The sequence below is a fragment of the Pangasianodon hypophthalmus genome, chromosome 22 (genome assembly GCF_027358585.1).
Source record: "Pangasianodon hypophthalmus isolate fPanHyp1 chromosome 22, fPanHyp1.pri, whole genome shotgun sequence".
Lineage (NCBI taxonomy): Eukaryota > Metazoa > Chordata > Actinopteri > Siluriformes > Pangasiidae > Pangasianodon > Pangasianodon hypophthalmus.
In genome coordinates, this window is record NC_069731.1 from 3,082,873 (window position 1) to 3,101,590 (window position 18,718).

General features: G+C 39.2%; 1 protein-coding gene across 4 annotated transcripts in view; it reads right to left on the bottom strand.

Annotated features, from left to right (window-relative positions):
* csmd3a (CUB and Sushi multiple domains 3a) overlaps positions 1-18,718 on the bottom strand; it is a 237,373-nt gene that overhangs the window by 211,161 nt on the left and 7,494 nt on the right. For all 4 annotated transcript variants that reach the window (XM_026924403.3, XM_053228098.1, XM_053228099.1 and 1 more), the window contains exon 2: positions 181-403. In XM_026924403.3, coding sequence (XP_026780204.3) covers positions 181-403 — 223 coding nt within the window. The remainder of the gene's footprint in view (positions 1-180; positions 404-18,718) is intronic.

Genomic DNA, 18,718 nt, shown 5'->3' on the forward strand with positions numbered 1-18,718 from the left:
TATGTATGTAGCATCATCCTCTATGAAAAGGTACAGTTATAAGCTGTAATGGTGGGTTATAGAGTCATCATAGAGTCATCATAGAATCAATTTTCATACGATTTTACTAGTTTAAAGTAGACCGTCTCTGAAATTGTCTGCATGACATAAAAGAAGGGCAAAGTAAGGAAAAACGTGTACCTTGTTCTGAAGTTGGCGGGGTGAGGATGCCCGTCATATAAAGATAAAAAGTCATATTCCTCCTCCACGGCGAAGGATTGAAAAACTATGTGAATTCTATTCCTTTCTTCGGCTACAATAACCCAAGTGCAGTTCGCTCCGTTTGGGTATCCGTGTGGATATCCGGGGCTTTCTATGGTCCCGTTTCTTCCTTTTAACGTCCCACCACATGTGTAAATGAATCCTGAAACACAAGGAAAGAGAGAGAAGCACATCGGATCATTAACATCATTTTATCAGCCTCCTGTCTTCTACATTTAGCTTCCATGTTTAAGTGAGGAAGAAAACGTATGACTCTTGGTGATGCTGAGGGCTTCATTTCATGGTTTGTGATTTGAATGGAAATGAAAAGTTTTTCTCCTTCACAGTTCAGCAAAAGGACAGTGGAGGAAAATCCAGCTCACAGCCCAGGAGAGGTGAAGGAGAGGCTTTTATCAGTGACAGTAAAGTAAATCGCCCAGCAACAGCAAGCAGCATCAATCCAGCTTCTCTGTTTATCCTTCAGCACTTCCCCTAAGAAGTAATTAGCTTTTACTGCAGGAAGACAAGAGATTCTTTTTCTTCTCTCTCTGTCTCACGCTCCTTCTGCCTGCTTCTGTCTCTTCCTCTCTCTCTCTATCGCTCTAGATTTCTCTTTATGACTCTCTCTCTCTCTCTCTCTCTCTCTCTGTCTGTCCTACTCCTCTCTGTCTCACACACTCTCTCTGCCTCTCTCTGTCTCCGTCCCACTCTCTCTCTCTCTCTCCGTGTATATTTTTCTGTCTATCTCTCTCCCTCCCTCTATCTCTTTGTGTAGGTATCCCTCTCCCTCTGTCTTTGTCTCACTCTCTCTCTCTGTGTATCTCTCTGTATCTCACTCTCATTCGCTCACTCTATCCCTGTCTCACTCCCTCTCTCTGTTTCTTTCTTTCTGTATCTTTCTGTCTCTCCCTCTCACTCTCTCTATATCACTCTCAGTTTCTCTTAGTCTGACTTCCTTTCTCTCTCTCTCTCTCTCTCTCTCTCCCCGTCTCACTCTCTTTCTCACTTTCACTCTCTCTCTTTCTGTCTCCCGCTCACTTTCTCTATCTCTCTCGGCCTCGCTCTGCCTTTCTCTCTCTCTCTCTGTCTCTCTCCTTCTGTCTCTCGCTTGCTTTCTTTATCTCTCTCTGTCCATCATTATCTGTCTCTGTCTCACTCTCTCTCTTTCTGTATATGTCTCTCACTCTCTTTCTCATTCTCTCTCACTTTCACTCACTCTGTCTCTCGGTCACTTTCTCTCTCTCTCTCTCTCTCTCTCTCTCTCTCTCCAAGAGTAAAGACAGGATGATTTCAGGGTAAAAGGTTCATGCTGACTCACAGCCACCCACAGCGAGCCTTCTCTCTCTCTCACGCGCACACACACACACACACACACACACACAGCAAATGTTCTGAAATGTCTATATGTCTACAATCACGCTTTACACTGCATAAAGCCACAAAATGAGCATTTAAAGAATTCAATCATTTTGAATTTCAATTAATTTCTCACGTGGGTGCTCACAAAACATTCAGTGCCAAAACATTTCATCGATCCCAAAAGGGTTTTAAAAGCTTTGTTTGGGATTTTTCTGCTGCTAATGCTTTACAAAAGGATCAACCTCTCTGACCATAAAAAAAACACCCCACGATCATGAGGCAATGAGTTTCCTGGTGTATAATCTGAGTAAAGCTTCACATTCTCACACTTCAACATCATTTAAATGTAAAAGGGTGAAAATCCAATAGTGTTTACGGCCGAGTCTTTACAGTGGCGGTCAGTGAGATTTGCATTTAACCTTGATTAGTAGTCTTGAACATCAGAGTGGAGAGTCTGAGACAGCAGCAATTACACTGACGTTTAAATACTTGTGAGAAAAGAGCGTTAGGTGAACTCTCTAGAGCAGAAAAGCAAATAGGTTAAGCGTTCTTCGTTGTTTGTTGTTGTTAATTGCAGCATTGCATCTCTGATCGATTTTTTAAACGATTACATCACTTGACTAGACAGATACATATAATCTATCACTACTGCTATGTGCTCAAGAAGAGACATCTTTGCTTAACCATCATGAGCAAGGTCATGTTCAATTTCTAATCTGCGATCTGGACATGTCTTCCCCTGAGCAACTGATCCTGAAGCTAGCGTCACACCTTGTCGATTCAACCAAAAACAAACCAGCAAGTCGCAGGTTTATTATTATTTCGCTCATTCTAACATATTATTGTTTCTATGTAGGACTCAAGTCAAGTCTCGAGATGTTTTCTGCATTGATTTGTCTCAATCTTGGGCATTGGTTCTTGCTAAATATGGGTTTGATCTCGTTCTTGTTGTCATGTAGTCGTAACCCAATCTATTGTCCAGAATTTTGCAGGATTCTTGGTAATTCTCAAGATAATTTCAGTCATTTCCAGGCAGCCATTGCATAGATGAAACTGAAGTAAAGACTTGGCCTCAAAAAGGATTCAATGGTTTACAGACTCGTTCTTGACTCAGTCTCGCTATCTTAACGCTATCAGCCCCATTCTTGAGTCGATATCAGCTAGTCCTGGTCTTGGACAGTTGCAGTCTTGACTACAGCCCTACTATAGTAACAACTTAGACAGGGTCTTGCATGTTGGATGCTCCACAAAAATGTCACTGACATGGTGAAGTTTTCTCTATGGGGATGATTATTTAACATTTTTTGGAAGGAGTCTCCAGTGTCAGTGCTTTGTAACAGTCAGACACGGCAAAGTCTTCAAGACAGAGGAGTTTGTGCTTTACAGTTTCCCCATAATATGACAAACAGCATTTTTTTGCTGTATTAACTTCAGGACAGAGTAAAGAAAGAGACACTGGTGAGGGAATGACTGTTCCTATGTGCTGTAACTACAGTGATAACTTGTCCCACAACATTAAAAGTAACTACAAATGGATAAAACATGTGAATACAAATGAGTAGCAATGGCAAATATGTAGCCATCTGTGAGTAACTCTGGTTCATCACACCACCTCATTGCTGATTATTTTCCAATAACACCTCAAGTACAAGTTGAACCACCATCGACTTCATCGACTCCAAAGAGACAAGCATCAACAATCTTCTCTTTTCTACATCACGGTGGTGAAAAGAACTTCCCCTAGCTGTCTTGAAACCAAGACTGAAGAACCGCCTCTTCACCAGGCACTTTAGCCAGCAGTAAACCTGTGCAATAAAAAAGGCTTGATTTGCATTCTTTTTTCTCCCCATAACAGGGCTTTAGCTTTATGGAATCCCTCACCTTAAATCTATTTGCACTAGCATGAGAATATGTTTGTTTCCTTTTTTAACAGAGAATACAAAGCACTTCTATGACTCGCTCTGGAGACGGGCATCTGCTAAATGCTGTAAATGTGAATCTAATCTGCAGGAAAATGTCATAAAAATGAAAGATACGCTGTTAGTTCCTCAATTCAATTGGAAACTGGGAGGACATTAATTCTTGGCTAAACAGTGGAAGTTGTTAAATATTACAAACACCTGGAGATAATCTTAGGTAATAAACTCAATTTTGATGATACAGAAATGATGACTGCATTGCTATTTTGTCAAGGACATCTTTAATATGTTCTATATATTTAATAAACTTACTTGTCAGAATAAGAAATTTATTAAGATGTATGGAGTTCTGCTGAGTTTTCTCATTCAGAAGGTGATTTGTCTCATGGATAGCCGACTTCAGATATCAGTGATTTTTCCAGAAAACTAATCAACGGATGTCCATCTTTGTCCAACAGTTTAGAAACCGTTTATTGTCAATCTAAAAGTCAGGTGTTAATGAGAGATTGTTTTCTCTTGTCTGACTGGTACAGTAACATTAGCCTGCTATGGGCACTCTTCTGTTCATGTATACATAATAGCACTGTTAGAGCTTTCCTTAATCATCCATCCAACCTTCCATCTACCAGTCCACCCATCCATCTATCCATCCATCCATTCATCTATCAGTGAAACATTAGCCAACAGAGGGCATCTGTCTCTTCATGTGCACATAATCTCACATTTAGTTCTCTCCATATTCATCCATCCATCTATCCATCCATCCATCAATAAATCCATCCATCATCCACACATCCATCCACCTATCCATCTATCCATCCAACCATCCAGTCATCCATCCATCCATTTATAAGTTAGTGTAAAGCTAGCCAACTGCAGACATATGTTTATTAACACATTAACACATTTAACACATAACACATAATAACACATTTAGTGCTCTTCTCATTCATCCATCCAAACATTCTTCCAAGAATCCATCCCTCCATCCATCCATCCATCTATCCAGTTAGTGTAAAGTTAGTAGTATGGACATCCATCTCTTTGTGTACATATAATTACAGGGAGTGCTTTTAGTTATCCATCCATCCATCCATCCATCAGTTAGTGTAACGCTAGACAACTGCGGACATCTCCCTCTTCATGTACACATAAACACAAAGTGTGATGATCTGCTTATTCATCCATTCATCGAATCATTAATCCAATTAATCCTTCCATGAATCTATCTATCAGTCTATCTACAGTACCTATCCACTTATCCATCCATATATCCATCCATCCATACATCCATCCATCCATCCACCCATCCATCTAATTGTACATATCATTCTGATGGTGGACATATACATTGATACTATAGTGAGCATTCATTCATTCATTCATTCATTCATCTGCAGTAACTTATTTATCTTGGTCAGAGTTGCAGTTTCTCTGAAGCCTATCGCAGGAACACCAGGCATACACTCTGGATGGGATGCTGTACATCACGACAGCGAGGCTTTAATCATTTTTTTTTATCGTATAATTTTCCACAGTGGAAATCATATTCAAATGCAATAAAAAGGTCGGTGTAACGATCACGGGGACGATGTAATAATAGCAAAAACTTTTATCTGTTAACACTTTTATTTATATATATATATATATATATATATTTTAATTGATATTTTTATTGATATCTTAGCCACGACATTCCTGTTCATTCACTTGTTAGAGAAGCATAAAAGCTTTGGTATAGTGAGTGAGCAGGTGTGTGTGTGTTTTAATCTGACATTCTCGTTGCTGCTCTTCAGAATATTTAACAGTACCCTTGTTAGTGGAATCACACCATAATTTATAATGTCATTTGCAAACATTTTGGAAATTTGCTTGACATGCGCAGAATGACGGCTAAATTCACGGCAGTGACAGTGACAGTAACAGTGAGAGTGACAGTGACAGTGACAGTGACAGTAACAGTGACAGTGACAGTGACAGTGACGGTGACGGTGACAGTAACAGTAACAGTGACAGTGACAGTGACAGTGAGAGTGACAGTAACAGTGACAGTAACAGTGACAGTGACAGTGACAGTAACAGTGACAGTGACAGAAACGGTGACGGTGACAGTAACAGTAACAGTGACAGTGACAGTGAGAGTGACAGTGACAGTAACAGTGACAGTGACAGTAACAGTGAGAGTGACAGTGACAGTAACAGTAACAGTGACAGTGACAGTAACAGTAACAGTGAGAGTGACAGTAACAGTAACGGTGACAGTAACAGTAACAGTGATAGTGACAGTAACAGTAACGGTGACAGTAACAGTAACAGTGACAGTGACAGTGACAGTGACAGTAACAGTGAGAGTGACGGTGACAGTGAGAGTGACAGTGACAGTGAGAGTGACGGTGACAGTGACAGTGACAGTAACAGTAACAGTAACAGTAACGGTGACAATAACAGTAACAGTAACAGTGAGAGTGACAGTAACAGTGAGAGTGACAGTAACAGTAACAGTGACAGTGACAGTGAGAGTGAGAGTGAGAGTAACAGTAACAGTGACAGTGACAGTGAGAGTGACAGTAACAGTGACAGTGACAGTGACAGTGAGAGTGACAGTGACAGTGAGAGTGACAGTAACAGTGACGGTGAGAGTAACAGTAACAGTGACAGTAACAGTAACAGTGAGAGTGAGAGTGACAGTAACGGTGACAGTAACAGTGACAGTGAGAGTGACAGTAACAGTGACAGTGAGAGTGACAGTGACAGTGACAGTAACAGTAACGGTGACAGTAACAGTAACAGTGACAGTGAGAGTGACAGTAACAGTAACAGTGACAGTGAGAGTGAGAGTGAGAGTGAGAGTGACAGTAACAGTGAGAGTGAGAGTGACAGTGACAGTAACAGTGACAGTGAGAGTGACAGTGAGAGTGACAGTAACAGTGAGAGTGACAGTGACAGTAACAGTGAGAGTGACAGTAACAGTAACAGTGACAGTAACAGTGAGAGTGACAGTGAGAGTGACAGTAACAGTGAGAGTGACAGTGAGAGTGACAGTGACAGTGAGAGTGACAGTAACAGTGAGAGTGACAGTAACAGTGACAGTGACAGTGAGAGTGACAGTGACAGTAACAGTGACAGTGACAGTGACAGTAACAGTGACAGTGACAGTAACAGTAACAGTGACAGTGAGAGTGACAGTGACAGTAACAGTAACAGTGACAGTGACAGTAACAGTGAGAGTGAGAGTGAGAGTGAGAGTAACAGTAACAGTGACAGTGAGAGTGACAGTAACAGTGACAGTGACAGTGAGAGTGAGAGTGACAGTAACAGTGAGAGTGACAGTGACAGTGACAGTGAGAGTGAGAGTGACAGTAACAGTGACAGTGAGAGTGAGAGTGAGAGTGACAGTGACAGTGACAGTAACAGTGACAGTGAGAGTGAGAGTGACAGTGACAGTAACAGTAACAGTGAGAGTGAGAGTGACAGTGAGAGTAACAGTAACAGTGATAGTGACAGTGAGAGTGAGAGTGACAGTGAGAGTGACAGTAACAGTGACAGTGAGAGTGAGAGTGACAGTAACAGTGACAGTGACAGTGAGAGTGACAGTAACAGTGACAGTGACAGTGAGAGTGACAGTGACAGTGAGAGTGACAGTAACAGTAACAGTAACAGTGACAGTGACAGTGAGAGTGAGAGTGAGAGTGACAGTAACAGTGACAGTGACAGTGACAGTAACAGTAACAGTGACAGTGAGAGTGAGAGTGACAGTGACAGTGACAGTGAGAGTGAGAGTGACAGTAACAGTGACAGTGACAGTGACAGTAACAGTAACAGTGACAGTGAGAGTGAGAGTGACAGTGACAGTGAGAGTGACAGTGAGAGTGAGAGTGACAGTAACAGTGAGAGTGACAGTGATAGTGATAGTGACAGTGACAGTAACAGTAACAGTGACAGTGAGAGTGAGAGTGACAGTAACAGTGACAGTGAGAGTGACAGTAACAGTGACAGTGACAGTGAGAGTGACAGTGAGAGTGAGAGTGACAGTAACAGTGAGAGTGACAGTGATAGTGATAGTGATAGTGACAGTGACAGTAACAGTATCAGTAACAGTGATAGTGACAGTGACAGTGAGAGTGAGAGTGAGAGTGACAGTGACAGTGAGAGTGACAGTAACAGTAACAGTAACAGTGACAGTAACAGTGAGAGTGACAGTAACAGTGACAGTGAGAGTGACAGTGAGAGTGAGAGTGACAGTGAGAGTGACAGTGAGAGTGAGAGTGACAGTGATAGTGATAGTGACAGTGAGAGTGATAGTGACAGTGACAGTAACAGTATCAGTATCAGTATCAGTATCAGTAACAGTGACAGTGACAGTGACGGCGTGTTTTAGAAAGTGCTTTGGCCCGACGGCCCTGTAGCATTTTTACAACTACATAAAGCGCTGTTAGAAGACTCTGAGGGGCAGAAACGCAGACATTGATAAAAGTCTCAACAACATCAAATGGCTGTGTACAGGCCAACAAAATCGAGTGTGATGGAGTGTGTGTTTGTGTGTGTGTGTGTGTGTGTTTGTGTTTGTGTGTGTATGTGCTCTTTCCTCTGCAATCAGCACCCCGTCAGGGAAGTGATTTCTTGCCCTTACCTCCTTATTGATTTTTTCCCCTTATTTTCTTTATTTCTGGCCATTTTGGTTTAATCCATTATAAGATTTGATCTATTCGAACATTTATAAGCATCTGAACGTTGCAGAAACGTGTGTAGAATGAATCCTGATTGATACACTGAATTCACCTGATACCAATTTTTTTGTTTTTCGTCACTCTGTACGGTGCAGAAGAATTAATTGCGACTAAGTTAAATGTTCCCTTTTTTAATGGTGGATCTTTTTTAATATAAAAATAAAGATGTTATAAAATTAATTTAAAATTAACACCTCAATGTGTTTACCAATATTGATCAAATATATTGCATCAGACAGCTAACTAGGTACACTAACCTAGTCTAATGAACATGTTAGCTTTCTGTTGAGCTTTCTCTCAGCAGTTTAACTTCATTCACATTATTCACCTTCGCTCATTTTAATTAGAGAGATCTAGACAAAAAGCTTTAGCTACCTAGATAGATAGAAAAGTCCAGCATCGTTAACTCCGTCACTCCATTAGGGATATGAAACACACAACATGAAAGATATTCTGCTCTGATTTCCATATGTTGATGTCATAAGATTTATATAGTGACTGGGATTATTTGGCCACAGAGCTGAGAAAATGAACTAAGTAAGGAAAAAAACAATCTGTGTCATGCTGTTACGGGAAAATAATCAACAGTGGGGTAATAAAATAAGATGTGTGTTGTATTGTGTGTTGTATTGTATTCCTTTTATATCACAGCACTTTGCAGCAATTAATTTTTTTTATCAATTAACAAACAATAATTTTATTTTATCCTTTTATTGTTACGTTTATTGTTGTGGAACATCTGTGAAACACGTTCCTGTTATCACTTCCCTCACCAGCTGCTCTTTTTTTCTTTCAAGAAGTTAATAAAAAAGCTTGGCGCATGCACTTTTTATCCATTTATAGCTACGCTGCTGTGGAATGTCCAGGAAACACGTTAGTTCATGTTTTCACTTATATTATACCACATACTGTATATAAACAGATTTTCTCTCACCAGTCTTACTTTCTTTCTCTCTCTTGAAGGGAATAAGACAAATAAGAAAATAAAAGACAAATTAAAAACAAAAAAATTAAATGCAGATTGCAAACATGTCTGGAGGTAAAAATTATTGTAAGTCTGGATTGCATTCAATCTAAATTATTGTTTGTGTAGCGCAGGTTATCTCTGTTCTACATTAGCAGAGAGATGTTTTTTTACTGACTTTTTTTTTACCTTTATGTTTCCCATCTATCCTGTTACACAAGAGCTCCTGTGTATGCACTTTTCTGCACCCGAACATTTAAAGCCATTCTATTTAATTCAGCACTAAGTGATAAGGGATAAAAAAAAAGCTCTGTATATGCACCGTAATGGAACAGTTCAGAATTCAGAGACCTTCTTTAACATGAAGAACTGAAAACATGAACATGTCTCATTTTTATTTTTATTTATCAGTGGGACCCAATTCTATTTCTTTTTCATGATGCACCGTGCTGTCTTATCCACCCATCACCATGATTACACACCGCCATTCCCAGAGCTGACAACACGATGGCTGATATGGGGCCGCCATAAATCGTGAAGAGAAACAGTATTAAGTGCACGGCGGGCATGGTGGACGGGAGAACGCAGGTCGGTCATATGAATCAGCGTCTAAACACATCAATCTCATCCAGGGAGGAGAGGACGCGAGCTAGAGACGGAGCCCAGATGCTGCATTCGTTTAAAGAGATACACTCCATCCTGAAATCCTGGCGCTCACCGTACCTGGTGTATGGAGAGCCATCAAGACTGATTTGTTTGTAGTGTGAGAGCAGCAGGGGCAAAGATGGCAGCAGAGCTCCATCTTATTACACCACACACATGCAGCTGACAAATTCCACACGCTCGGGGAGTCATATGTCTAAGAGGGCTTGTCATGAGATTTGGAAGAATGACATCAAGTGAATTTCAAGGGAATACCTTTGTAACACTGTGTAAGGAAGAAAACTTGAGATGATATGATATCAGGTTTTCTTTGCCGATGAAACCTTGAGCATCAATCGATAGCCATATCCATCCGATTATTTATTTCTTTAAAAACTACTAAGCTTTAAAAAACTTTTTTAAACTGAAGCCTTAAACAATACATAGCCCAAAATATGAATTATACAAAACCTTAGCTTTCACACACTTATATATCACTTATATTACGAGATATAAATATAATTGAGAACAAAGTAAAAATACTTGTAATAAAAAATAAATAAATAAATAATTTAAAAAATAATTTAAAAAAATAATCAAGTCTCTTTATATGTTTATTTTTTCAGTGATATCCCATCCACCATTTTTCTCCTGTCATTGGCCTGATACTGATCTGGTATTGATTCTGTGCCATCTCTATATTACAACACTTGGTGGAATACTATTATAGAAAAATAATCAACAACGGCGTGATATGATGAAGCGGAGTTACTGTTACCACCCTGAAGTTGATTATTTTCCTATAACAGCATGTTTTATTTCTCTTATACCACTGCAAATTGTTAACGATCACGTTATAGCCACTGTAAACAGCCCTTCCTTCACCCGACTTCTCTTTCTTTCATTAAACCAAATTTCCAGCTTGTCATATTATCAAGAAAATTCTCCATTCTGAAGACTTTCCTGTAGCGGAAAACCTAAATGTACAGCTTTACCTTGGAATATTACAAAGCGCTAACACTAGAGTAACAGTCCTTCCGAAAATGCCAAATAAGCATTTCAGCACAGAAAATGTCCAGCATACAATTCTCTGTGCAAGGTATTACTTTAGAAACAGTAATCTCTTAGCAGAGCACGTTAATGTAAACCTTTGATTTCTGTTATAGAAAATGAACCGACATCTTCTGACCAATCTGATTAGAGACTTCAATACTGTTGTGCTATTTTGTCTCAACGCAAGTGAAGCAATAGGTTTTTTAAATTGTAGGCACTTTTGCCAAATGCACATCGATTCTTCAGATTAGCCTGTCATACGGCATTCCTCATGGATATCCCGGAATACTGCAGAATCTCAAAAATATAACCTCCAGTAAAGTGAAGTAATTGGATTTCATACAAAGCAAGACAACTAACGATATCCCTTTCCCTTCCTATTCATAGTATTTCATAATATACAGCAAAAAGTTTCTGCACATCGTGCTGAGTCCCGGCTGTTTTAATCCAAAGTTCACTGTCGATTGTCACCGATTGCAGCGCGGGAGTTAACCAGCAGGAGCTTCGCAACATGAAGCAGCATCAATCAAAGCATAACCGCTAGCCTTTTGAAGCCAGTCAGGCGGAGAAAAAGGTCAAGCCATGATCTTATCGCGTTCATGGAGTGGCTGATCAACACTGCATGTACATTCCTTATAACTTTTTTATTAACCTCATTTTACCTCATTCTGCCCTGAACTGTTTCACTGGGATGCTTATCACTCTCTTTCAGTCCCTGCTAAAAGGACGAGGGCTGCTGAAGAAACTTAAAAGAGAGGTCTGTCATGTCAACTGTGTTATAGTCAACTGAAAAACAAGGTGCTTCCGGTCAAGTGGGACAGATCATATGACAGGTTATGAGTATGATGGCAGACTATAATAAAGAAATATGAATTTATTATAGTGGTACTCTTATGCTTTATCAGTGAAAATAGTATTTTTGATCTTGTTTTCTTTTTATTCTTCTTTTTATTTCCAGCAACTGTATGACTGAGTCTGAATCTTCATCTATCTATCTATATATATATATATATATATATATATATATATATACATATAGCTTCATGCGTTTATGTTGAATATATATAGTATCAAGTGTTTATGGTGACCATTAGCATAAAGTCACAATACTCAGAGTGTTTCTGTATAAACAATATGAATACCAATGATTTCTTCTTCTTACTTGGTGACTAATGTACATTGGCTTCAAAGACTCAAAGCTGCTGTCATGTCCATATATGGATTCAGATACACACCCACATTTCCATATATGGCCATCTAGTAACTTGTGTTGTCAGAATTTTTTGAAAATCTGCAGACTCTAATGAGGTAAAGTCCAAAAGAAGACTGAGGGAAAGTTCAATATCTCGTGACTTCATCTAAGTACACTACTGGGACAACTAAAGCCTACACACTATAAAAAAAAGGCCAGTCAGTGAATATGTTTGAGAAATATGGTAATAATGGGTGCTTCCCACAACAGTAATTGAAGCCACCTTGATTCCCCAATCCTACCTCCTTCAGGCCATGACCCAGAAATCAATTGAAGTCTGCTCTGTCATCTTTGAGGAAGTACCAATGACGAATCAAAGAAAGCTTCTGGATCAACGATAACCACAAATACAAAAGAAATCAGTACAATTAGGCTAGTCAGCACAGTTAGTGCTTTCCTCTGACTGAGCATTCAAATACCCTGTGATGTAGCAAAGATGGAAAAAAATAAATGCAAAGGCTGGCTTCACCTTTCTTGGAGGAAACACATGCTGGACTCACCCTCGCCATTGGTGGCTGTTGTGTGATCATGGAGAGCTAGCTAGTGGGCGGGAAATGCAAAAAATGATCAAATTAGGATGAAAATTATGTTTACAATGTTACCTACGGGAGGCAGGGCATTGGAGAGCAGAGTAATTCAGAATTGTGGTACGGAAAAAAGTGAACCAAGATGGCCGCCCATGTAACATTCCAGTGACATGACATTTTGTTCATGTTTATACATTCGACCAAACCACCAGAAATACCCGATTTGGGGTGAGATAGACTTCTGTTTCCTGGTAGCTACGTTAGCCTTGTAGTGTTGATGCAAAAATAGAAGCAATTATCATACACCAAACACGACTTACAAATCCTTGCATGAATATGCCTAATATGCCTAATATGCCTTGCTGTAGAATCTTGTTTAGCCAAAATGTTAACATTTAAGTGTGCGATATACACATACAACAAGCCAGATGTTTGACAGCTGGAAAACATGTCACCAATCAGTGAATCCACTACAGTCGCTTTAAAGTGACACTTCAGTGAGTGATGTGGTGTTTCGTTTGTTAAACGCATTTATTCCTCCTGTCTTTCTTTCCTTTTCTTACATCTTTTCTCAGTTTTCTCAGTAGGAGGAGCTAAGAAGTGAAGGAAGGAACCAAGGTGGTGCAATTAAAGAAATGAGAAGTTATGGGTAGGCTGAGGGGGTGGGGCTAGCGAGTTTTTACTAAATTATGTCAAAAAAATAATTGAAATTGATTTGTTACGAAGCTTGAAAAACATAAAAGTCAGTGGTGGTGACACTGGGGGGAAAAAAGAGAGAAAAGCACATCAGTCTGAGTAAAAGCTACACGAGAACTCTTGAATCATTTGAAAATCTCTCAGCCCGTCTTCAGGAGCGTTAAATCAGACACGTCACAGGACTGATAACGCACGATCGCAGCCAATTAAAACAGTTCCTGTCTTGTACAGATATGCTGTGAGTTTCCTGTCATGAATAAACCTTCTGCTGGTGTGATAAATGATGACCATCTAAGATTAAATTTGGGCCTGAGGTGTTCCATCGGTCCCCAGAGGTGTGTAATGAGCTCAAGCAGTGCATCAGTCAACATGATCTCAGATCTCAGGTGAGACGTACACTGCAACACACGAGCGTTAACCAAACACAGACCAGCGAAACGCTTTAGATTACGATCACACTCTGCAAATATGCTGCAGAAGGGAATAAACATGATGAACTGAAGAAAATGCTGCAGTAGTACACATTACAACTCGTTAAAACCGCACACACACTTTCCCAGTGCATTTATCTTCTTTGCAGAGCTTGTACGGTAATTCAGAGCTTCAGGCTGTAGCACAGTCTGTTATTTACTCAAGGCATCTCCCATTTTTCATGTACATACGTGTTTCCATCCTGCATTCAGTATTTTTAATTAATATTTAAAATGGAATATTTGCAACAACTCAATTATGCGTGAATAATTGAACAGGTCGAAGACGCACGCTCATCCAGGCCCACCACTTCCAATTATTTCTTCCCTGTGAGCTAATTAGCGGTTTGTAATCAGAATGGTGCAATTATTCTTCAATAATGGGGGATGAATGGAACTAGCAATTGTCACGTCCACCCTAGTTTTGACCCCTGAGCCCTTCCACACACTGCATACTTATTTTTGACACCCCTCGCCTCCCACTTACACTCAATTAAATAGTTACACTGTTTTAATTGTTTTAATTTATTCCACAGATTCTGAAATCTCAAATTTGCTTTTTTTGTGATAAATTTTACGATAGAGGTACAGTTTCTACACCCTAATATCATCGGGGGTGTAAACTTTTGCACTCAATTTGTTTTTACGACTAGCACTTCTAGAATTAAGAAACTTCATATAATTAACTGTTGTTCTACCTGCCATCTGATTGGTCGAAGATGTTGATTAATTTTCTATAACGGCAGCTCAGACAGTAGACAAATCACACAAAGTGTCGTTTCTATAGTAACAGCTAATTCTTGTTACTTTATAAGTTTGTTTTGTATGATCAGATGAGTATTGTAACTACGTTTTGTGCATGGGAAAGTCTTTACAGCAGACAAGTTTACAGTAAATATTCTGATTTCTAGCTAACAAGTGGCATTTTTTGGTTTGTTTTTTGTTTGTTTTTTGTTTGTTTTTTGTTTGGTTGGTTGGTTTGCTTTTATGTTTTCTTCATAGCTGCTATAAAGTAAGTGAGAACAGGAGCTCACTTGTTTCATGGACATTCCAGAACATTAAATGTACCTATAAATGGATAAAAAGTACATCTTATTCTTGATATAAAAAGCTGGCACATTGCTGTGGTGTAAGAATGAAACATGCTGTTATTGGGAACTTGGGGGTGGTAACAGTAACTCCACTTCATCGCACCATGCAATTGTTGCTTCTTTCCTGATAACAGCGCAACCCCATGTGTATTTGTAGTGTATACTGATCACCTGTAACCATCTTACTTCTTTAGTAGTGAGACCCACGGGTAGAAATTTTCAGCTACCGGACAAAAAAAAAAAAAAAAAAACTTCATGCTGCGGAAATTCCACCTGCAATTACGTAACCCATAAAGTGATGATCGCCACATTGGCGTTATGACTGTAATAATCTCACCATTACGCTCTTTCACTCTCTAATGTGTGTTTATTCTGAAAGGTCAAGCGCCCCATTGTGTGCATTCACTCTCACGGATGAATGAAGCTCAGTGCAGTGTGTTCACCTCACGCTTGTTGGGTTCATAATCAAGAGCCAGAGAAGCACATAATCAACTCATGTAAATCATTAGACTCGGGGAAGAGAGCCCTGTTTACGGGCAAGATGATAATCCTGACAGTCGACAGGATTCAAACGATTCACAATAATCACCGGGGACTTCAGTAATGGTGTATGTGTACGGTTAGGGGTTTTGATTGCTTTAAGGGTTGAACAGAAATAAAGAAATAAAATAAAAAGAAACCTTTGTGACCTGGGGTAGCGCTTTGAGTGGTTTTCATCTCATTTTACACCACAGTGCTGTTGAATTCTCGATTCTGATTCGTCAGAAGTTGTTGATTAATTTTTGAAGAGCTGCAGATTTATATTAATGCACTCATTATCATTTCTATAGCAATCACATACATACACAGGGACTTGTATGCTGTATGCGCCATACTGTATATAAACCGATTTAACAATAAAGGTTTATAGCTGCTATGACGTAAGCAATAAAAGGAACTAACTTGTATCAGAGATGTTCTATGACATTAAATGTTACCCTAAATTGACAAAAAGTACAAAATGTCACTTTTTAGTGAAAATAAGACCTATCACTGTGGTGTAAGGGGAATAAAACACTTCAGCACGTGCCGTTATTGGAAAATAATCAACTGCACGGTTGTAACATTAACTCTGCTTCATCACCACGCCATTGTTGATTATTTTCCTATAACGGCACACCCCCAACATGTTGCAAAAGAATGTAATAGTGTAAAAAAGTTTCAATATAGTTGATTTTGTCTCCAGAACATGACCCCCGCAGCAGTGCTGAGAAGTAGGAAATGAACAACCATTTCACACACTTCATTTATGCTCAGTGAGTCGCTGATTATCACAGCACAGCAACACACACTGCCATTGCAGCCGCATGCTGCCATCTGAGCTAAAGAAGGAACGAAAGACAAAAATAAAGAGCGCACGTGTACTCCTAAACGTCTGGGACATTGCTCATTTAACACAATTAGTGTGTTTAGGAGAAGACAAAAACAAAAAAATAATAAAAACAATCATGAGTGTTAAGGCATGTTAGTGCAAATTGGGAAATCAGCATTTCCTCATGGAGAAGATATTTCAGACAGAGAAGAATCTGAGCTGTGGTGAAAAAAAACAGGGGGGGATGCAATCATTAGATAGAGCCGGCAGCAAAGGCAACAAAGGAGCTGCCAATCAATAAAATCAAATCTCATGAAAAGTTATTTATTCGCTTTCCTCCAGTTACCCACTGCACACATTTCTGAGCAAGAGTGCCACTTATTAAAAATGCATCAGGAGGGACACATTTCCAGCACTGTTTGTTTAGACAAGGATGAGCCTCCAATATCGGAAATTATTTCAAAGTCATCTCTGCCAATGCTCTAACCTACATCTTAACATCATGGTGCATTTCAAAGAAGACTGCAAACACTCTTAAAAATCAGAAATAAAACATGCGTAGATCAGAAAGGTGAAGAATTAAAATGTCTTGCATCTCCTTCCATTTAAACGCATCAACGGCTGCAGCACTGCAACCCTGAAAGATCATTTCACATTTCTCAAACCTGTTCCAGCAGGACAGTGTCCCTGTGCACAAAGCGAGCTCCATGAAGACATGGTGTGTGTGAAGGTTGGAGTGGAAGAACTCGAGTGTCCTGCACAGAGCCCTGACCTCAACCCCACTGAACACCTTCGGAATGAACTGGAACTGGAGCCTCCTCAATCAGCATCAGTCTCTGACCTCACTAATGCTCTTGTAGCTGAATGAACAGCCACAAGACGAATGAACAGCCAATCAACCACGCTCCAAAATCTAGTGGAGAGCCTTCCCAGAAGAGTGGAGCTTATTATAACTGCAAAGGGGGAATAAATCTGGAATGGGATGTTCAACAAGCACATATGGGTGTGATGGTCAGGGTGCACATACTTATAGTGCCATATAGTGCATGTTATATTTAGCTCGGTCAACAGCCATAATAACAATATTTAGAAAAAGAGATAAAATTAAATAAATAAATAAATAAATAGACAAGAAAGACAACAAACCTACAAACAAATAACCTAATAAATAAAGAGAAAAGTAAAAAAACAATTAAAAAAATAAATACATGGACAAGAAAGACAACAAACTAACCACCAACCAACAAATAAATAAACACAAAAGAAAAAAACAAATACTGATAAAAAAGGAGAAATAATTTTTAGTATTGTTTGATTTTTATTAGACAAATAAATGGACAAGAAAGACAACAAAAACAAACAAATAAGGAAAGAAATATACAAGAAAGACAACAAATTTACAAAAAACAAAGAAAAATAAAAGAAAAGAGAATCAATAAATCAATCAATCAAGTGAATATGGGGTTAGTAAAGTTTTACAGTTAAGATGTAATGATCTCCAAATCTCTGATCCAACTGAAATATCTTTTCTTTCCCTGTAGGATTACAATACTGCAAAAACTCACAATTATGCTAAAATGCTGTAAATAAAATGATAGAAATGTCTGATGATATAATATTATACACAGTAGACGTATAACTGCACCATGTATATATTACTGTACATCACAGTATCATATCATATCATCACATTGCTCAGCTCTGCCTCTTCACCGTCACTGAAAAACTGCATCCACATCCTGACACGATGGCTTAGCCTGGACGTTGGACCTGAAGCTGAATTCTAACAAGGTGGAATTGATCTTCCTACAAAACACTGTCTGATGCTCGAGCCTTCCATCAATATCCACATCGCTGCTGTCGAGCAAATAACACGTTCCACTACATCCTGCAGGTTCCTTCTGCGTTAGAAAATGTTTTCACACCATCTCTTCATGCTGGATAAGTCTCATCTCATTCCTACTGGTCCTACATCACATGGCAGGAACACAGTTAACTTCCTCCCGGCTGATTCTTCTCCTGAAACCCCTCCAACACGGCAAACACAAAGCACAACGCTACAACGCTATCTCCAGAGGTGCCAACACTGCTAACAAGAACACAAGTAGTTTACCGCAAAAATCTTAACGTATGTCACTGGATGAGATTTCTTATTTTCTACTGGCTCACAACACACAGCCTTGTGAATTCACAGGTCAGAGTTCATCTAGATAAATTCAGTGTGAAGCAGAAGCAAATGCGTCTTTCACGTCCTCCATCCTTTCCCCTTCAGTGAATGAATGAATGAATGAATAAATAAAATAAATAAACAATAAATAAATAAACAGACAACAAACAAATAATTAAACAAATAAAGAAATACTCAAGAAAGACAACAAACCTACAAACGAATAAATAAATAGAGACGAAATAGAATAAACGAACCAA